Below are 23072 nucleotides of genomic sequence, written 5' to 3' on the forward strand. Positions count from 1 at the left end.
ACTGCGCGGGGGGGCGGGAGGGGGGGGGAGGGCATGTGCCAGGGGGTAGGGGAGGCCGGGAGAAGGTCAATAGGGAAAAAAAGGAGACATATGTACTACTATTTATAATACTTTAAACAATAAAATAAAAAAAAATTAAAGAAAGAAAATATGGCAGTATAATAGGTGGCATGATCAACTGAGAATCTCTGCTTTAGACAAGTCACCATACTTCTCCAGACCTCCACTTCCTCTTTATAAAACAGGATGATGGGGAGGTAGATCTCAAAAATAAATCAGTCTCACTTTCTTACTCTGTAAGAATAGAGCTAACAGAATGCTACTCTTGTGGTTGTGAGGATTGAACAACAGAACATAAAAAATAGAGGCTATTTGGGTTCAAAAAATGCCCTCTAGTACAGCAGTCACCAACCTTTTAGACCTCATAGACGACTAGTGGTCTGCAGACCACCGGTTGGCGACCGCTGCTCTAGTAAGTACATTCCAAATTTCCCCTCCAGAGTCCCACCAATTCTAAGCTCTATGTTTCCATGTAATAAAGCATTAAACTAGCAGCCTTACGTTAACAACACTTAACTTTTTATAGCACTATACCTCTTACAAAATGGTTCCACAAGTATTATTTCATAGTAACTCTGTGAAATAAGTAATACCCCCATTTTACAGGTAAGGAAAATGAATTTCAAAGAGATAAAAAAAGCACAAGGTCAAGCAAATAGATGGTTTTGAACTCCAGTTTGAATCTAAAATGTCCTTTTCAATGACCTTGATTAGTAATTGGAAATCAGTCACTCTGTTCTTACCTAAACCCAGTCCTACAGATGAGCAAACTGCTACAAAGAGAGATTTGGTAAGTAACTGTAGGTTACTCAGATCACCCCCAGGAAAGAAGGGATTAAAACATGCAGTTCAGGAATTTCTGAGCTATAGTTAGCTTACTGAAGGCTCACAGGTTAAACCCATCTGAATGCCTCTCTGAAAATTCCAGTTATTATCTGAGGCTCAGCTACTTAAATTTTTTCTTTATATAGCACTGAAATTCACATTTGGCTTGATGCCTACCCTTCTTTTGTAAAGCCAAACTACTGTCAAGAAGAGCAGGAAGGGTTGCCACTGATTGCTTTTCAGGTAGTGAAGGAAAAAGTTGACATTTCATCCTCCTCGCTGGAAGACAAACCAATCATTTATAAGAACTCTGGTCTGGCTTGGCTTCCATCAGTGGGATGGACAGAAGCCAGTTAAATGGCTCAACATAAGCCATATTAAAAGAATTTGGAATGAGAAAAGAGCAGGTTCCATATGCTGATGCTTTTAATAATTCATGAGTTATATCAGTCTGCAAGTAATAAATTTCACTAAGTTTATCTATGGTAAGATGGTTTAAGATACTGTCTAATCAATTAAATGGGTGAATACAATAAAGCAGGAGCTCCAAAAACACATCATTGATTTATATTTTGATATGTTAAAAATAATAATTCAGCTCTTTGATAGTGCAAAAGATCTGGATTATTCTTAGAACATGGCCTTGAAATACACAATCATCATCCCTGGATCTGTTGCTTAATATGTACACTGCAAACACTTAAAAGAAATGCTTCAATGAAAAGACTTGAACTTATTTGATTTAAACAAACAAGGCAATCTACAATCCAAAGTGTCTGAAAACATTAATGGTGACTTAAACTACTATTTCTCATGAGAGGTAAAAAAAATTTTTAAGTTTCATCTGACTATCCCATACTTGAACTACTATGACAGTATGAAATAGAGGCTTGTTCTCTGGCCTGGGTATAAAAATGTTTGCTGGCAGCCACTGACTGTATTATAGAGGTCAGCTATGGTATGGAGAAAGACTTCACTGGAGGAAACTCTACCTGGGGGTTAAATGAACTCTGTGTAGTATGGAAACCTCCTATGAAAAATTAATGTTAAAAAAAGTGATTTATCTCTGCACTAGCTCTGGAACACGTGGCAGAAGCAAAAAACAAAACAAACAAACAAAAACCACAAGAACAGATAAACTCTCTGAAGAAATACCGCCTTATCCCCAGTGGCAAAGATTTGCACAGAAAACCTATGGAAGATGAATTTACATTCCAAAATTATAAAACATATAAGAAAACAATGCAACAAGAGCAATAGGCAGTACACAAATGACAGGATTAGAGACCTTAAAAGAAAGTTAAAAATTGGAGAATATAAAGTAAATATCTCAAATAATTAAAGATACAGAAGAATGAACTAAACATAAAAAAAAAAAAGACAATGAAAAAAACTGGGGCAGGCAGATTTGAAAAATAATAGAGCTTCTAGAAATATCCACTGAAATTAAAATTTCAATGGATGGGTAAAAATCACACTGGTCATAGCTGAAGAAAACAGCAAATTAGATGTGAAAAATTATCCAGCATGCAGAGAGATAAAAATGTGGAAAACATAAGAAAAAAAAACAAAAAATCTGAGAGACATAACAACAGAATGAAAGAGGTCTACATACATTAAATAGGATTCCAAAAGGAAAGATTAGTGAGAGTGACAGCTATGTAATATTCAAAAAGAAAATGACTAAGAATTTTCCAAAACTGATTAAAGACATGAGCCCCAACCTTAAGGAAAAATCACTCTCAAAAGCAGCTAGAGAATGGGAATTAGAAAATCACCATTTGGCAACCATTATAACAATTGATTCAGGCAAGAAATCATCAGTGGATGCTACAACTAGTGAGTGAAAGTTTGAGGAGTGACAGGATATTTATAGTCTCAAAGTATTTCCCCACTGGTGATTCCATACAAGAAGTATTTGGGGGTAAAGGTACCTCATATCTGCAACTTCCAAATGAGTCAAAAGAAAAAATGTATATATACAGGGGTTGGCAAAAGTAGGTTTACAGTTATTCGTATGGGAAATAATACAAGAATAAACTGTTTTGCATACTCACAACTATAAACCCACTTTTGCCCACCCCAGTATATACATACACACAACATCTATCATAATAAAAGCATAATATGCTAATTAGACCAGACGTCCTCCAGATGACCTTCTGGATGAAGCCGGGGCTGTGAGGGAAGCCTGGGTCCCAGGTGCCAGAGGGAAGCTGGTGCCGGCAGCTGGGGGAAGGAAGGCCTATTCTTCTACGAATTTCGTGCATCAGGCCTCTAGTGTGTGCATATACATATATATATATATATATATATATATATATATATATATAGAGAGAGAGAGAGAGAGAGAGAGAGAGAGAGAGAGAGAGAGAAAAGAATAAAGGAAATGCGGCAAAATATTAACACAAGGAATATGGATGAAATGTGTACAGAACTCTACTATTTTGGAATTTTAAGTCTGAAATTATGTTAAAATAAAAAAATACAGAGAATTTTAGTTCTAGTTAATCAAACAACAAAATGCAGATAGAAGAACATAAGTTACCAGCAAAGCAAAAAAAAAGCTGAACTTTCCAAGTATGAAAATAAAACGACTCAGAAATTAGAGGTATTAGGTGTTCAGGAAGAGGAACTCTGAAAACAGGAATAAGGAACAGTTGGCCCCAAGATCCCTTAACTGACATGCACAAGCAGGCCAACCCTCTTGCTGTCCTGCTTAGCAGGTGGAGGGCAGTTTACTCTCTGGAGAAAATGAGTTAGAAAGATTCCATACTCAGAGACACTAGGCATGAAAGGCAGGGTGAGACACTATACTGAACAGAGCAGACCAAGTATTCATCTATAAAATGAAAGAGCACCCATCTCCTTCCTCCATTCAGCTCCCAAAATGCTTGTAGCCCAGACTTATCCCTCCTCTCCCACACATCCAAGGCAGAAAGATTATTCTCTGGATCAATGAACCAATCCAACAGAAATAACCCATGAATGTCAACATTTGGGCAAACAACCAGGTCCCCATCCTCTAAACCTAAGAAGGCCTATCAGTTCACAAACCTTATCTGTGTACAAAGAGCTTCTAATCAGCTTTGAGTGCCTCACTCTTAAATAAGAACAGTCTGCTGAGAAACATCAGGCTATTGAATTAAGTTTCCAATATGAAAGATAGAAAATAAGCCCTAACTGGTTTGACTCAGTGGATAGAGTGTCAGCCTGCGGACTGAAAGGTCCCAGGTTCGATTCCAGTCAAGGGCATGTACCTTGGTTGCGGGCACATCCCCAGTTGGGGGTGTGCAGGAAGCAGCTGATCGATGTTTCTCTCTCATCAATGTTTCTAACTCTCTATCCCTCTCCCTTCCTCTCTGTAAAAAAATCAATAAAATATACTTTTTAAAAAAAGAAAGATAGAAACTAACAAAATGAAAAAGGAATCAAAGGAAACAAACAATATAAGAAGCTAAAGAAAAATTAAAACCATATATATTCAGAGAGAGAAAGTATTGTATCCTTAAAAAAAATAAGACTAGGAACCTATAAAAAAAGATGAAAAAAATCTTAGAAATTAAAAATGCACAAAATTTTAAAAAATCAAAAGAAAAGTCATTAGATAAAATTGAGAAAATATCTAAGAAATTAAACAAAAAACCCATTAAAACAAAAAGAGGTAATAAATAAGACAGAAGAGATAAGAAAAATAAGGATCAATCTAGTACATTCATCATTTAGACAATGGAAGTTCCATAAAGAGAGGAAAGAAAAAACAGGGGAAGAAAGTAACCTATATCTACATATATAAAAGCTAATATCCAAAGTGTCCCCTTAGGAGTTCAACTGGGAGAACGAGAGTTTGATCGCTTGCTATGACATGCGCTGACCACCAGGGGCAGCGTGGAACACAGCAGGCGACCAGTGGTGGCAGCTGGGCACTGAGGGAGCAAGGGAAGGAGGAGGCAGGGAGGTGGGAGGGGGGGATCATGTGGTGGCAGTGTGTGAGTGGCCAGGGAAGGAGGCGGGGAGGCAAAAAGGTGGGGAGGCGGGGAACCTGATTGGCCCTGATTGCCAGTCAGGCCTAGGGACCCTACCCATGCACAAATTTCGTGCACTGGGCCTCTAGTAAAAAATATTAAACACATAAATTTCTCACAAGTAGACATGAATCTCCAAATTGGTATCTAATGAACAACACCAAAAAAGAACTCATACCAAGGGATACATACCATCATAAAATTTCAGAACATAAAATTCCCCAGGAAGATTAAAATGTCACATTTAAGGATCAAGAATTAGAATGACATCTCACTTTTTGATATTAAAATGGAAGCTTAGAAGTCAATGGAACAATCCTGTCAAAATTCTGAAGAAAACTCACCCAATCAGAAAAGTACACTAGCCCAACTATCAATCAAATGTGAAATGGAATACATTTTCAGACATGCAAGGTGACAAAAAATTTATTTCCCTATAGTCCCCTTCTTAGGAAGCTATTGGAAAAAGATAAACCAAAAATGAGGATGATGTTAGAACCTGGAAACAGAATCCAACAAAAAAAGAGAAAAAAAGGGAATTCCCAGAAGCATGGTACACTGAGTTCAGGATGACCACTGTAGAGGAGACCTAGAGAGCAGTCAACCCAGAAAGAAAAGTCCTATAGTTTACCTGTGCTTGACCATTTATTCTTTTGTTGAAGAATTTAATAAAAATTAATTAGTGATAGGAATATGAAAAGCTAGGAGGAAAAAAGAGGCAGTTATTAACTACCTGGAAAATGAAAAGTTATATAGGAAACATAATCACTGTTTACTGCTTGGTTCAGTTGAAAACAATATTTATACAGTCCTAATAATGTACATAATAAGTACTGCTTTAATAAAAAATAACAATTCAGCCCTACTGGTAAGATGGGAGAAAGAGAAATGTGTAGAGGAAGAAGGGAGAACAGGAGAAAAAGTGCTAACTCAAAGGAAGCAAAAAGGTAATGTCTATGACTGAGGAATCAGAGTAGCATGAAAGCTTTATTGGAAGACAGGAAGATAAGCAGCAGAGGGAGACCTAAACAGTTGAAAGCAGCTGCCCTGTAGGAAAAGCCTTACTTCTGGTTAAATGCTTTATTTACTATTTGAATTTTAAAACCATACGAGTGTTAAGCTGTACTATTTTTCAAATATAAAATTAAGAAATATAGCTGAGATAAAAAAATAAAGAGAACCAAAAATGAAGAATTCACTTCTAGATGGAGAAATATGGAAATTTTTCTACTCTGAAACTGTAATGACTGTTTATTAGAAAATTACACTTAAATGTTAATTATTTGGGAGCCAAGTATCTAGAATAGGATATCAGAAATAGAAACAAAATTCATTAGTCGAAATACCCAACAACTACATTTTCCTGGTAACTTCTGCTACTGGATCATTTTAGCAGACTTTGAGGGAGAATTAAAATGGCCCCTGAAACAAGGAGAAAGGGAATTTGATGCGCTAATAAGTGAGAGCTGGGGCATGAAGGATGACTTTGCCAAACATTCAATATGTTCTTAATTACTCTGCTGCCAGATCAAGCTCCCACAGACTCCGAAAAAGTATTCTACTCACTGCCCTCCTACAAGCTGTGTGCTGTAAGGAAGCAGCCAGGTTTTGATTCATGACCACTGGAGCCATAAAAGTGGACTCTCAAGCAAACAGCAGGGGAAGGACTGCATCCAGGGAAACATTGTGTACAGATTCACCCACCACTACTGGAGTTGCCGTGCAGATGTGTGCTACACAGGCATACCCATCTCTCTCTGCTAGGAAGGGTCTTGGATGCCTCCCCCCACCCCACCCCCAATCTGGATCTGGCTAGTGAGCTAGTCTTTTTTTCCTTTTTCTTTCTGACCACCAGAACCGGCCAAATTCTTTGCTTGGGACGCTGGATCAAGCTCTTAGGATCGTCCTGCACCTCTCCATCTGCAGACCCAACTCGGCTTTCTTTATTCCCTAGCTGCTGATGACCAGGGAATAGCTTGTTTCCACAGAAGTAACTGCAGACAGCAGACAATTCAAAGGCAAAAGCTACTCAAAGCAAGATTTGGAATTCGGGGGAATATAATGGATTGCTTGTGCAACTGTGATCCTATCAGTGTGATACCTCTAAAAACAAAGACTTCAAAAAGCTAAAACTTACTTAAAATTCAAGTTAAAATTTCTAAATTCCATACATACTTTAGTCATATCTAGGCAGTGGGAGGAAGAAGGGGAGAATAAGCCCAGAAGGCCTCCTGGGGGGCAGAGTAGGCTTTCAAATTCCAGAGAAACATTCCACAACCTGGAAGTTAAAGGGCACTGGGTTGAGTTAAACAGGCTGCTAACCTGGTATCTTTTCAACTCAGAGCACTGCTTCATGTATCTGAGCTGGTGCCTCTTCAGCCTGCGGAGTGATTTATTGCTTGTTAGTGTTTACAGTTGAGTGATATTTTCAGCTGCTTGTACAACTATAACCTTTGTGAGTGAGAGCCGCTGTCTGGACATCTACTAAGTACAAGCAGCCCTCTGCGTTTTTCATGCGGCTGACACAGATGTAGTCTGAACCCAGTCTAGATGCTTCTAATCCAAGCCCTGAGGGTCCAGAGGAGGAACTGGCTGGGGAGAGAGGGCGAGCCCTCTCTGGTCATCATGTTAGGACACACACAGTGAATCAATCCCTCATCAAAGTATGGTCCCTGGACCAGCAGCATCAACACCACTTGGGAACGCCCTAGAAATGCAAATTCTAGGACCCCACCCAGACCTACTCAATCTAAAACTTGGGGTAAAGTGGCAGCAATCTGTGTTGTCACAAGCCTTTCGGGAGTTTCTGATGCATACTAAAGTGGAAAACCACTTCCCTAAGATCTTAGGGGACTACAGCAAACTGCCACATTTTACCCACAACTGGGATTCCTGCTCCTCACGGGTGGTAACTGCCAATCAAGTACTCTTATGCTATATCCCGCCTACTGATCCCTTCCCTTTCTGTCTTCAAAAACTGGACTTGGACTGAGGCTAACAGGAAGTGCAGGTAAGTATGTAATCCTCCTCTGAGGCCTTTCCTGCAGCTAAATCGCCACTCTGGCTAGATTTCATAGGAACAAGCTCTTCTTTCTCAACCTTATTCCTATGCTGAATACAATAATCCATTTTAAGTCACTTCCCCATTTTCCACATCAATTTTTATTAATGGTCATGGGACCCCTACCTTCTCCCCTTTCTGTTCTAGGTCTTATGGCCAAGGAAGAAAATAAACAAATGTGGAATTGCTAGTGTTATCTACTAGTATAATAGCAAATTTGGAAACAATTGTCTGTCAAAGGGCTGGGTAAATAAAATTATGACATTGAAAAGGTAGGGAATAATCTTTTAAATTACATTGTAGAAAAATAACATGGGGAAATATTCCACTCTACAACATGATTTTAGGGCTATATTACATTTAGTTTTTTAAAAATTATTGCTGAGAAAATACGGTTTGGGTGGCATATGCCAGGAATCCAAAATTTCACAGTTCCTGCCTACTCCATCCCCGTATCACATTTCAGTCTCTGTCCTCTAGACATGCTTACATCTGGCAGAGAACCAGAGGCAAGGCGAGGGAGGGGGTCCAAGGAGATTCCCAGCTACAGAGGCGAGGCCCAGGTGTAGGGATGAGGCCTGCCAAGGAGCAAGACCAGAAATAACATTAACATTTGGAGTGATACAGGTATGGAGTATTTGGGGAGATGATAAAGTTTGCTGATATGTGCAAAAAGGGGAGAGAAATGAAAGCATGAAGACTGGAAAGGCAGTAAAATACAGACAGCCTTGACATGAGGAGCTAAGAAAATTAATGACAAAAACAAAGCCATCCCCTCATAAAGAACCTTAGCTTGGTGAGAATTCCTCCCAAAGAAGAGATTCAAAACAAAGAGCCAATGTCTCTAACCAACAGAGCTGCTCAAGAATTATTTTGTCAGACTTTTTCAAGTTTTGAGAGCGTGACACAATATGCATAATGTGATCAGTCTCTTACTTGGTTAAAGGAAAGAATGACAGGGCCTCTGGTGACGCAAATACTTGGTTTCTGCAAGGCCACCCCACACCGTCTTCATAATCCATACAATGGGTTTTGTTGTTTATTTTTTTAAAATATGTCTTATTGACTTTTAGAGAGAGAGGAAGGGAGATGGAGAGATAGAAACATCAATGAGAAAGAAACATCCTCGATCCATTGACTGCCTCCTGCACGCCCCCTACTGGGGATTGAGCCAGCAACCCGGGCATGTGCCCTGATGGGAATGGAACTGTGGCCTCTTGTTTCCTTGGTCAACGCTCAACCACTGAGTCACACGAGCCAGGCTATTTGTTTGTTTTTTATAACATTAGATTAAGGCAGCAGCATCTGGCCAAAATAGGGCTCCACTCTCACCCCTTTCTCTCCAGCCTGAGCAAGCTCAGTGCATGGCTGTAGGCCATGATAGCATATGTTTGAAAAAATCAGACCTCCCTTGATTTAGTGACCAAGATCCATGCCTACACTCACCTCAGGGTCTCTGATATTGTAAAGTTGATGGAATCAGAAGGGAGACTCTCCTGAAAGTTGGGTTCCTAGTAATCATACCTAGAGTAGGTTAAGTATTTCTGAAGGGGAGAAGCAAAGTTAACTATAAATAAATCATCACTACTCAGGCCAGTTGCTTTCACTGAAGATGCAGAATGTAAAACCCACCTGAGAACCTAGAAATGTGATAAACACTAAATTTTCCTGAAAAGGACTATTTAAGAAAGAGATCAACATAAAGATTTGGCATATATTTTCCAACTGCAAATCAGGATTTATGCTTTTTAAACCTATGTTCTTTCCCAAATTTGACTATTTTGTCCTAAATTAAAGCACATCTATTTCAAAACTGCAAAATTTCATGTACTATTTTCTTCTAGTATATATTCTCATGAAAGACAGAACCAAAATTCCAACCATTTATTCTTATTACACTTTTCTTAGTGCTTTAGATAAAAGTATAGAATCAAGCCCCACTGTGCCCACACTTTCCGGCTGGGTCATGACCATCCCACCTGCAGGAATTCTCAAGCAGAGGAACAGATGTGATATTTTTTGTCTCAAACCTGTACCACATGCTTGAAATAGTGGAAATGCTTCAGCCCTGAGGAGGCTCAATGGCTCCCATAAAATTCCATAAGCAATTCAAAATAATCTACAGGTGGAAAACCTGTGTTCTCACTTGCTTACACAACTTGCCAATTACATGACCTCAGATAAGTAATTAGGCACCGTGAGTCTCATTACATCAGCTTTATAGCAGAGAAAGAACTGATCACTTCCCCACCTTCCCATGGGTAAAGGTCCAATAAAATAATGGATGTCACATCAGTGTGTGAGTGAGGGCTTGGATGGCTCAAATCCTGAGATCCCAATCTGACTCCTCCTCCTCTTCTTTATATATCAAGGGCTTCCTGTCTGAATTAAATTGTCCTAGGTACTGTGAGGAATACAAAGATAACCCAGAAGTCCCCTTAAAACTATACAGGGAATTATGCTTCTATGCATGTTAAGTGATAGGAAAGAAATACAGATAATATGCTCTAAGAATTACGAAGAGGAAAGGTTACTTCCTGCTTAGGGGTCCAGGAAAACCTCACGGAGGAAGGGGTATATGAGCGGGCCACTGAAATCCAGATCAAATGTGGACAATTAAAGGCAACGGTGATGAAAGGCATCTTAGCAAAAGGACCAACAGTCACAGGAACATAGAAGGAAAAGCACAGAGTATTCTCAGGAAGAACAAAGAAATCTAGAACTCTGTTCAAGAGAACAGAAGGAAATGAAGCTAAAAAGGCAGACTGGAGGCAGACTGAGGACGGCCCTGCTGTCAGACTGAGTTTGGACTCCAGTGCCATCCTCACCGAACACCCCATGTGCCCACATTCTCTATCTGGATAAACTACACCATATGCCTCAATTTTCCTAAACACCTTTTGCCAATTCAGATAGTCAGTTCTCCAGGATATTTCTCAAATTTATCCTCTATTAGGTCTCACCTAGATTCCCGAAATAGTCTCCTGTCCCCAGTCTTGTCCCACTAAAATTGATCCATTCTCCACACTGATGTAAGACTGACCTAAAACACAATCTCACCACATTACTCCTGTTTAAATGTTTCAGTGATTTCCTGTTACCTGCAGATAACGCTCCAACACCTTCAGTAAGACACAAGGTATTTGGTGATTTCTCCAAGCTTCATCCTCTGCTGCTCCCTCACAAGTCTCCTTCACTTCTGCCACACTGACCTTGAAATTCCTTAAAATACCATGCTCTCTTCACCTCTCTGCACCTCTGAATTTGCTGTTCCTTCTGGATAAAACCTAACTTTCCCTCTTCCTCTGACTAGATAATATCTACTCTTCTCTTTTAACACTCATATTACATTTAACATTGTTCTACAAGTACTAGCCAATGCAATTAGATTAAAAAAAAAAGTAAAAGGTTCAAATGTTGGGAAATAGAAGCAAAAATTAGCATTTGTAGATATGATTATAAATCTAGAAAATATAAGAGAATCAAATTTAAAAAATGAGACAATTGCAGAATTCAGTAAAAGAATACACAATTTATATACAAAAGCCAATAAGGTGACCTGGCCAGTTTGGCTCAGTGGATAGAGCGTCGGCCTGTGGACTGAAGGGTCCCACGTTCAATTCCAGTCAAGGGCACATGCCTGGGTTGCAGGCTCCATTCCCAGTGTGGGGTGTGCAGGAGGTAGCTAATCAATGATTCTCTCTCATCATTGATGTTTCTATCTCTTTCTCCCACTCCCTTCCTCTCTGAAATCAATAAAAATATATTATTTTTAAAAGCCAATAAGGTATCTTTATACAAATGGTAGCTAGTAAGAAATTATAATGTCAGAAAGTATTTCTTTATAAGAGCATAAGAAAGATAATATCTAAGAAAATGTTTCCAGACTTATGAAGGAAAATGTTAAAATTCTACTAGAAAAACAAATCTTGCTTCCAGATAGCATGTAAACTCCCCAGAGGCATGGACCTTTCTCTGCTTTGTTCACTGATACATTTCAAGTACTAGGAACACTGTCTGGAATATGGCAGGCACTCAATAAATACCTACAGGATACCTACAGAAATACCTAAAAATCTAAAAATTCAATGTGACAAGTCAAAATACAAATTGGATTTATATGTGTATTCTGAGGGGAACTGACAGAAATATCAACCTTCCACTTAAAAAATACATGTAAGATCATTTTTATCTAGAATATGAGCAAAAATTCAAGTATTCAGGGTTACAGAAGTCAAGGAGAACCAGAATAATCAAAATGTTATTGGTGAACTATAAGTTGGTATAGTCCCGTGGGTGGCAAACTGTGGTTCGAAAGCCACATGCGGCTCTTTGGCCCCTTGAGTGTGGCTCTTCCTAAGCCTTAGGAGTACCCTAATTAAGTTAATAACAATGTACCTACCTATATAGTTTAAGTTTAAAAAATTGGGCTCTCAAAAGAAATTTCAATCGTTGTACTGTTGATATTTGGCTCTGTTGACTAATGAGTTTGCTGACCACTGGTATAGTCATTTGAAAGGACAATTTCTTAATATCTATCAACATCAAAATGTGTTTATTCTTTAAGCAATTTCTCAGCTAAAATTAATTCCATAACTATATTCACACATTTATGGGCAAACATATATGGAAGTATGTCTGTTGTATTACTGTTTGAAAATGGAGGGCGGGGGGGGGGGGCGGCAATCTAAATTTCTATCAATAACAGATCTGTTATGTAAAATACACCTAACTGGAATACTATATAGACATCCTTAAAACTGAAGTACAATCACCTGCTGGTATAGCAGGGGATTGATTCTAGGACCCTCCCCTGGGGAAGGGTCCAAAATCTGAAAATGCTCCAGTCCCTTATAAAAAATAGCATATTGTTTGCATATAATCTATATTTGCAGATAGACGATGGCAGGGTATGCCCTACATATCACTTCATTCCTGTGGATTCAGTATAGTGCTCAGCATGTGGCAAATTCAAGTTTTGCTTTTTGAAACTTTCTGGGATTTTTAAAAAATAATTTTGATCTGTAATTGGTTGAATCCACAAATGCAAAACTCAGAAAATTGAAACCAGTGGACATAGACAGTCAATTGTATACAATACAGAATGAAATGGAAATAAGTCAATGGTCTATTAAAGCAAAAAAGACAAAGTGAGAACAATGTGTGTCATATAATCCCATTTTTGTTCTGAAATTATATAACTACTAGAGGCCCGGTGCACGGATTCCTGCACTGGTGGGGTCCCTTGGCCTGGCCTGCAGGGATCAGGTCGAAACCGGCTCTCTAACATGCCCCAAGGGGTCCTGCATTGCAAGAGGGTGTTTTTTGGATGACACACCCCAGAATCGGGCTCCCTCCTCTCTGGTTCCAGGTGCGTCACCCAAACACCGAAGTTGCCAAGTCACCGCAGCTCAGCTGAGCATCGGGTGGTCAGTGCGCATCATAGCTACCAGTCGGATGGTCGCTTAGGCTTTTATATATATAGATGCTTATGTGTGACTACAAACATTCTATAAGTTTACCTTTGGTAATGGATTCAAGGAAGGAGATGAACAGAAGTAAACTTTACCTCAAGCAGAACAGAAAGGTTTTGTTTTGTTCATTTTTATCCTAAAGCCTATATTTACTTCCTCTCAGGCATCCCTTCAGGAAATGTTGTGACCCCTCCCGCCGAGAAGGGCTGCCTCCCCCTGTGCTCCCACGGCATTCTGTACACCACTATGAGAGCACTTCACATCCACTTGTAGTCTTACTCACTGGCTTCTCAAGTTAGTGGAGCATTCTTTTGAGGGCAAGGACTAGCTTCTCTTTCTACATTTTCAGCACCTGGTGGAGTGCCTGACACATAGCAACTGCTTAGTAAAGATTGGAGGAGGGAAAGAGGGAAGGAGGGAGGGAGGAAGAAAAGAAGAGTCCTATATGAAGATTAACAAGGCAGCAGTATACAGCACTATTGAGAAGGTCGTATCAGGAGACAAGGAGGGCTGGCCGGAAAGAGAGCAATGATTAGAATGAGGAATGGAGTTATCTTACATGAAAGCTTGGGGTCTGTGAACTAGACAGCCAGGTGCTCCAAAGCAGCTAGGAAGCAATAACTGCCAGCCCCTCAGCCTCAGGCATATTCCATGTGAAAGAAGGTGTGGCCACTCCACAATCCCCACAATGCCACAAGGGCCTTGTGACTCCTTCAAGCAAGGAAGAAGCCGTGAGGACAGCTTCTGATCATCTCACCTCTCTGCCGGAAATACCCAGGGACCTCTGCAAGTGACGTGGCAATCCATGCTGCCTCTAGATCAACTTTGCTGGCTATTTTCCTCACAGGGTGTTAGAATTGAAATAATCCATGTAAAGCATTTAGCACAGTCCCAGGCAGAGAGTAAGCACTTAAGATAGAAACTATTATTATTAATTTACAGAATCTCTTCTAGAGTTCTAAGCACTGCTGCTACAAGTCATCAGGAAGGCTTCATTCCCAACAAGACCCAAGCCTCCCCGCTGATCTCTGCAATAAGCATACTGTCTTCCTAAGCACATTTAAAATAAACTAGAAGCTGCTGCTTTTGTATTTCTTACTTTTATCATCATTTTAGAATTAAGCTGGCCTTATCAGACCCCAAGTATAACAGCACACTTTCATCTTAGAAAGCTAGAATTTAAATAACCTTTACAAATTCAGTACATTTTCCTTTGTCCCATCCCAACAGCTGGACCGTGCCCCACATGGCTAGCACTGGCATTCACTTACCACAGTCGGAGGGTCATTCCATTCTTCATAGGAGATGGCAGCATAGGGGTAGATCCGGTCATTGATAATCTGCAGGGTGGCCAGGGCAATGGCTTTAATTGACTGGAAGTATGCTTCCCAGAACCACCGTGCCTGCAAAGAAAACAACACTGTTTTAAGTGAGCAAACAAGTGAGAGCGGAAGAATTAGCTGCTCTATCGCACCCGACGCTGGGTCTGGGTAATTCCTTTATTCCCAAAAAGGGGGGAGCCTATGGCAAGTGCTCCCTGCTGTTTACACCAGCTCCATCAGAAGTGTGCATTTATCAAATGCAATCAAAACAGAATGTGAGCAAGGGACCCATACACTGGATTCAATTTAGATATAAGAGAAATTTTGTGATGATGAAAATATCATGGTTACACCAGAGCAAGTTTATAGTCTTTTTAAAGATATGACAAAGTGCAAAAACCTTAAGTGCACAGCTCACTGAATTTACATGTATGTACATACTTATAACTATTACCCAGGTAAATACAGAGAACATTCCAGCACCCCAGAGGATCCTCTTCTGCTGTGCCCCAGTCACCCCTCTAAGAGTGAATCCTTCTTTTGATGTCTAATGTGTCCACTACTAAATTTCATATAAGTGGAATCAAATATTTACTCTTTTCTAACTACTTTTGCTCAACACTTATAATATTTAAGTCAGATTTTGGTATTAAGATTATGCTGGACTCATAAAATGAGTTGAAAAATATTCCTTCTTTTTCTATTCCTTGAGAAATTTTATATAAGATTGGCATTATTTCTTCCTTGAAAGGTTTAGAAGAATTCATCAAAAAAGCCATCTGGGCTAGGTGTTCCTTGTGTGTGGTTTTAAATCATGGATTAATTTTCTTTCATAGACATATAATTGTGTGTATCTTCATGTGTGGGTCAGTTTTGTAAGTAGTATTTTTCAAGGACTATGTTCAGTTCAAATAAATTGTTAAATTTATTAGACTAAAAGTATGTGTTAACATCTTTTTAATGCCTAGAGAATCTGCAGTAATACACATTTTGTTCATGATATTGAGAATATGTGTTTTCTCTTTGCATGTGAATCTTACTAAGGTTTATCAATTTTAATCTTTAAAAAATTTGGTTTTGATTTTTTTTATCATATAATTTTCTCTACTTTTTCTTTTCTGCTCTTATTTTTATCATTTCCTTTCTTTCATTTTGGAGGACTTGAGTTCACTGGTATTTAGTTTCTTAAGACTGAAGTTGAGATAACTGATTTCAATATTTGTTTTTAATATGTGCATTTACTTCTATCCACTATTTTAAATGCATACCAGACATTTGTATCTCGTTTTCATTATATTTTAGGTTAAAATTGTCTAATTTCCATTGTGATGTCTTCTTTGGCCATGAGTCATTTTAGAAATATATTGTTTAATTTCCAAACATTTTGGGATTTTCTATTTCTCTGTTACTGATTTCTACTTTGACTGCACTGAGATCAGAGAATATAAGTGTTCTTTCAATACTCTGTAATTTATTTAAACTTGATTTGTGGCCTAAGCACTTTATTCTTTCAAATAATCTATAAAAAAGTATATTCTGCAGTTGATGACTATAATTCTATATAATAAAACTCTAATATGCAAATCAACCAAATGGTGGAACGACCAGTCGCTATGATGCATACTGACCACCAGGGGGCAGATGCTCAACGCAGGAGCTGCCCCCTGGTGGTCACTGCACTCCAAAAGGGGGAGCGCCACTCAGCCAGAAGCCAGACTCACGGCTGGCAAGCGCAGCAGCAGTGGCGGGAGCCTCTCCCACCTCCACTGCAGGCGGGTGGTAAGGAGCAAGGGGTCCTGGACTGCAAAAGCACTGGAATGCGAGAGGGACGGGGATCAGGCCTAAGCCAGCAGGCAGACTTCCCACAAGTGGTCCTGGACTGAGACTCCCCACCCCCACCCCAGTGCATGAATTTCATGCTCCGGGCCCTCTAGTGTTTTATAATTATCAAGTAGAGTAAGTTGATTATCAGTGCTGTTTAATTATTCAATATCCTTACTGATTCTTTTCTACTTGTGGGTACACATATGTACATGTATATGTGTTTATTTCCACACTCTTTCAAATTTGTGTTCTCAAGGCTTGTTTCAAAATTGTCTCTTGTAAAAAGAATATAAATAGATTTAATATTTATTCCATCCAAAAATCTTCAACCTTCCAATTGTACATAAGTCCCATTTACAGTGTGATCATTCAGTTTGATTCATTTGTTCTTTGGTCCTTTATTTCTCCTTTCTTGCCTTTAAAATTGATCAAACAAATTTAATTATTATTCCATGTTTTTCTTCTTCATTAGATTGCTGGTTTTTTAGTCTTCTGTTATTCTTTTAGTAGCTATCCTAGCAATTAAAGTAAGCATCATTGATTTATGTATGATATTATACTTCAAATTAGTAACTTCACAACTTACCGACAATGTAAGAAAACCTGTTTATTCTCTCGCATCTGTTGTGCTATCAGTGCCAAATATTTTTCTTCTACATATTTTCAATAGCATAAGACATTATCATTGATTTTAAAAGTAAATTTTCATTTACATTTACCATATATTTTCCCTTTCTGATATTCTTCATTTCTTCATGCACATTTGAGCGTCCATCTCAAATTATCTTCCTGCTGCTTGAAGAGCTTGTTTTTGTGGGGGTTTTTTGGTTTGGTGTTTTGTTTGTTTGTTTGTTTGTTTTTGCTGCAGGTCAGCTAACAGCAAATTCTCTTAATTTTTATTTGTTTGAAAATTCCTTTCCCCCCCCCACATTGGCTTTGGAAGCATATCTTTGCTGGATAGAGAATTTTAGGCTAGGAATCTTTTTTCCTCAGCACATTATAAATACAATTTCATTGTCTTCTGGCTTCATGCAATTTTTGCTAATAAATCAAAGCTGTTGGACTTACTGGTGCTCCTTTGAAGACAACATGACTTTTAATTCTAACTGCAGTTAAGCTTTCACTGTCTTTGGCTTACAGCAGTTCAACATGACATGCCTAAGTTTGGCTCTTTGCATTTACCCTACTAAAGAGTGCAGAGCTTTCTACAATCTGTGGTTGGATGTCTTTCACTGCTTTTAGAAAACTCTCAGACAATGTTTCTTTAAATATTGGTTCTGTCCCTTTCCTCTTCTTCTAGGGCTCTAAATACACACATATGAAATGTTTTTACTGCATCCCGTGTCTCTTATTCTCTGTTCTGTATTTTTTCTCTCTGTGCTCCAATCTGGATATTTTCTACCGATTTTCTCATGGTCCAATCATTCTCTCTTCTTTTTGTGTGTGTCTAAACTGCTATTAAACTCATGTGTTAAATTCTTACTTTCAATTCTTACATTGTTCACTCCTAGCATTTTCATTTGACTTTTTAAAAACAGATTTCATATCTTTGTTGAAATTCTTCTATTTTATTGAACACAGTTCCTGACAGATAACACCAATATCCGAATCACCTGTAAGTCTCTTTCTACTATCTGTTTTATCTTTTCATTTTGTCATTTGGTTTCAAATTCTAGCATGCCTCTTAATTTTTCATTTGCTAGATATTCTGTGTATTAAAAACTGTTGAGGTTCTGGATGATCCAGATTATCTTCCTTCTAAGAGTGTAATATATTCTGTCAGGCACAGCAAATGCAGTCAGAACACTTTAATCCTGTTAGTGGTTGGTTTTAAGTTTTATTAGGCCCCACTTTTTTCAGCTTTTTCTTACTCTTAAAGTATGGCCTTTTGGAGCTTTCAGTTAAAGCCTGGTTAATTACCAGGACGCTTCCATCTTGGCAGGCCTGAACACACCTTTATCTTGTCAGCACTATATATGATTTATACAGCTTGTTAAGCACCCAGCTGCTTCTTTCTAAAGAGATTCTTGGAGTCTTGCTCTGATCATGTGCACCTTGGAAGTTGGCAAACACCTCAAGGGACATTGCATGCCCATTTTATCTTACTTCCCTGTGGTCCCCTTTTCCCTTGGATTCTGTCTTTTAAATTTCAAATACCTTCATAAGCCCTAACTCCAGCTCTCAGCCCTGTGGTACTACTGCTTTCCGCTATGACTCTATACCCCTATGTTGTGAATTAGAATGTGCCCTAAGGGAAAAGACTAGAGTGACAAGGTAGCTCACCTGAGTGTGCTTCCTTCCTGTCAGGGATCCCAGTCCCTCAAATACTGACTGCATTGGTTGCTCTTCAAAGTCCCTACACTGTTGTTTTATCTATTTTAATAAGCTTTTATACTTTTTTCTTCTTTTGGTAGGAGTGGTTACTTCAATACCAGCTACTCTGTCATCGTCCAATATAGTGTTCTGAAAGAAGACAGTTTCTTTGCCAAGCAGAGTTTAAACTCAAGTTATTAACAAAGCAGGATGCTGGTCTAGATGATCTCAACTTCATTGAGACCTACGATTCCACTCAAAATCAGAGACCATTAGGATTTACACAGGGGTGAACTATGAAAATTTAACATGAGGAAATTGGAAGCATAACCAAAAGAAGTGAAGGAAAAAAATACTTTCTAGTCTAGACTTGTCATCTTTAGTTCTGTTGCTGAGCAAGTCCTCAATTCATCAGTTAAAGCCCAGGATAACTTCTGAGTTATGTGACTATCCTCTCCACTAATTATGTGAAAAAGGTAAAAGCATCACAATGAGAATTTCTCCTATTCAATGAAAAGCTGAAACAGATTTAGCTTCCAAAGGCATCTGACTTAAGCTGTCTTGTAGTTTCCCATCTGGGTACAGCCTGGGGGCCGGCTGGCTGCCTGCAGCTGCTTCTCCAACCTCATTCCTGTGTAAATTCACGTTGCTGCTTCCCCCTCCCCCAGCCTGCCATCATCCAGTCAAAATATTTACAATTTATGAGACCTGAAAGAATCTGTCTTCTCTATGAAACCTTAATTGATCACCCCAAATATCAACAATCTCCCGTTAATGAAATTCCGCAGCACTTAAAGCCTTTACCTTACAGGTTAGTCCTGTTATATACTGTCCTATAATTGTTTTACTGTTATTTCAGATGATCACTTTTCTCTCTCCAGCTAGATTATGAGTTCCCTGGGTGTAGAAATAGGCTTTCTTTTCTTTTTTTTATTAGCATCCGTACAAATGTAAAAATGTTTTACCTGCTGCAAAGCACTTTTGTATCCATGATCACCTCTGCTCTTTATAACCAGCTTGTCCCTTATTCGGAGCAGATACGTACAAGTTTCATTTCATATGTGAGATACAAAGATGTTACGTGGCAGAGTCACAACTAAAATCCATGAATCTTAACTCTAACTCTAAACTCAGACCTTTCCCTATTCCATTCCAGAGAATTCAGAGTATCAGCACATGGTAAGTTTTAGGAAATAGTTCTTTTTCAAGAAACTGAGAGGTATAAAAATGCACTAAGAAGCATGAGCCCACACATTAATACTCACATCCTAAAATTTACTTTCCTTTCTACCTAGATGGGTCCATCATCATATGTTCTTTTTATTTTAAATCATATTCAAATTAAACCATGCTCAAACTTAAGAATTTCAAGCTTTATGATCATATTTAATCACAGTGGAGACAGCAGCCTTTGGGATTTATAGGAAACAATGATTGGTAACAAATCCACCTAGAATATCAGCCAAAGGCACAATTGTAGGACAGAGCTTCTCATTTAAGATGTCTCAAATCATCTCCTTCTGTACACCAAATGGCAGTCACTCTACGGAAGCAAGCTTTGCCAATAATCATAGCGCAAGTGTTTCAACCTGAGGGTAAGTGAACTTCTCAGGCTTAACTGTTTCTGCAGGACCTCTGTACCACCTTGAAGTATTTAGGAGCATTATAATTTACAGCCCCTCCAGAACGCAATGGCAGCCACTTGTCGGTAGAAAGAAGTTTGCAGCTATCCTGGCCATATCCAAATGCAGAAGCTTATGTTTGGGTGGGTTTTCCCCCTTAAAACATGAGCCACATTTATCTCTATCTGGAAAGTTTAAATGAGGGATTCTTTCCAGCTATGCAAAAGCCCCAGTCACCCTACACTGTGCGAGCTACACAGCTGCAGAGTTAAGTCACATGTGAACTGGCATACCAACATAACGGTGGACACAGTGTTTAATCTTTCTTCATTAAACAAATACCACCATAATTTTATAAAACATGCATACTCCAAAGTATATAAATTACAAAGTTCCTAGAATCCTTTCAAGCACGAGAATAATAAAGTTCCTCAAGGGCAAGGATTAGGCCAACTTAAAATGACCATAAGCAAATAGGTACTTCAAATTGAAATTACATTTATACATCAATTAAATGTACTTAATGTCTCTGATTTTCAACACCATAAAACTAACAGCGATAATACAAGTTTAAAGGAAGCCAGTGTAGTATAGTATAAAGAGCCATGGCTATGAGCATCTTGCACAATTTCAAGTTTGAAATCTGTGAGATGAAGATCCTAACACCTATCTCATGAAGCTTTAATGATTGATGAGATGAGGTTTATGAAGCTTCTTTCTTATAAAGTCCTAATGCAAAACAGACAATCAGAAAATGTTAGATCTCTCCTCAAAATTTACATTCATCCTGTCCTCTTAGGGTCTTCATCACTTACATTAGAATGCCGTTAACACTTTTTGTTTTGGGAATGGAAGAAGAAAGAAGAGAGACAGAGTAGGATCTCAATATTACACTCCAGCCATCTCAATTCTTATAGACAGTAAAGAAATCCAACTGATCAGACAGTAGAGTTAGAAATAATAAAAATACATCAAATGGGAGTGTGACAGAACTTTATAATGACAAGTACAGCAACCAATAACATGTGCCTTGTAGCCGACTCTCTATGCTTTTAAGGAAGAGGACAGTACTTCTGCAGAAACCATGGGTGTGGGAATGCATCTGGCTTTGCTCACACTGAATTCCCAGCCTCTAGCACAGTGCCTGTCAAAGAGCAGTCAGTCAAGTGTTTGTTGAAAGAACAAACCCACCCAACAATACTGCCTCATCGGCACAAGGAGGCACAGGCAACTCACGGAACTTTCCGAATCTTCTAAGTTCCAACCCACGAAGTTAAAGGGGCAAATAATCATTTAATAATAATGACTGCATCTTGTATACAGAATTTTAAAAGATGAAAGATGAGGGACGTGGATTTGAGGGAGAAAAACAAAATTTCAGAAGGTGACAAGCTCCTCCAGGAGAGATGGGACACACATGATTTCAGCTTTGGAAGACTATGGAAGGGAGAGGTGGCTACCATAAAAGCAGCCAAAGAAGGCAACTAAAATTTTAACGAATTCTTAAAACTGAGTGGGCTAGTAAAACACTGTGGAAGCTCCAAACACAGGGTAGTCTGCATTCATTTGCAAGTTCTATTCTACTGGGTGTTTTTGAGAAAGACTGCAGAAGGGAAGGAAACCAAAGAGAGTCCTGAACAGCACACACCTAAAATCCCTGCCCATTTCTTGGAGTTTTTTCTTACCCAAAGCAAAGGCTTTTCAACTGCTGCGGGAGGAGCAGAAAATGCTCCCAACCCAAGGTCAAGCACAGAGGCACTGCCTCTGGGAGAGGAAGGAAAGGCAGCCTGCCACTGGGGAGGGTTGAAGCCACAGCCCCTGCGAGCTACACCCTAAGCCAAGCACTGAGGAAGCCACCTCCCACCAGGAATCCCAGACTAGGCTACACACCCTGTGGGAGCAGAAGCAAAAGCCACCGGTCCCTGGAGGACAAGTAAGAAAACTTATGCAGGTCAGGATCCTGCTCTGACACCACGCAGAGGTCAGCTACTAGTAAGAGAGGGGCAGGGCACTCTCCAACCCAAGATTCCCTGCAGCAGACAGCTGCCACGGGCAGAAGCAGGAACTCTGAGAAGGCTCCACAAATGGGCCTGCCGGTGGGTAGGGAGAACCCTACTGCCCCCATCAAGAGCCAGCACCTCACACAAGCAGTGAAAGTCTCCCGCTGAGGGGGAAGACCTCCTGGCGGCACAGGCAGCAGGGCCTGTGGAAGCGCAGGGTGAGGTGGGAAGTCTGAGAAAAACCTGTCCTCGGGCCCCACACTAATAACACAGTAGCAGCAGCTGACCGCTGGCGGCATCTGAGTCTGGGGTGTGCTGAAGGAAGTCTAGCCACAGGAAAACCCAAACCCAGCCCAATGACCAGAGTGAGTAACCTCCCACACGCATGGCCTGACAGAAGAAGCGGTGTGTCTGTTTCTGGACACGACATTTACCGTAGTCTCCTGTTTCTCTACAGAGAGTGTCCATCATTCCACCAAAATTTATCAGGAACAAATAAACAACAACAACAACAAAAAACAAGAGTAAACAACCCACTGCCATAAT

General features: G+C 39.4%; 1 protein-coding gene across 3 annotated transcripts in view; it reads right to left on the reverse strand.

Annotated features, from left to right (window-relative positions):
• EXT2 (exostosin glycosyltransferase 2) overlaps positions 1-23072 on the reverse strand; it is a 124204-nt gene that overhangs the window by 54466 nt on the left and 46666 nt on the right. For all 3 annotated transcript variants that reach the window (XM_036326120.1, XM_036326119.1, XM_036326121.1), the window contains one exon: positions 14717-14848. In XM_036326120.1, the coding sequence (XP_036182013.1) occupies positions 14717-14848 (132 nt within the window). The remainder of the gene's footprint in view (positions 1-14716; positions 14849-23072) is intronic.

This window comes from Myotis myotis, unplaced genomic scaffold (genome assembly GCF_014108235.1).
Source record: "Myotis myotis isolate mMyoMyo1 unplaced genomic scaffold, mMyoMyo1.p scaffold_m19_p_10, whole genome shotgun sequence".
NCBI lineage: Eukaryota > Metazoa > Chordata > Mammalia > Chiroptera > Vespertilionidae > Myotis > Myotis myotis.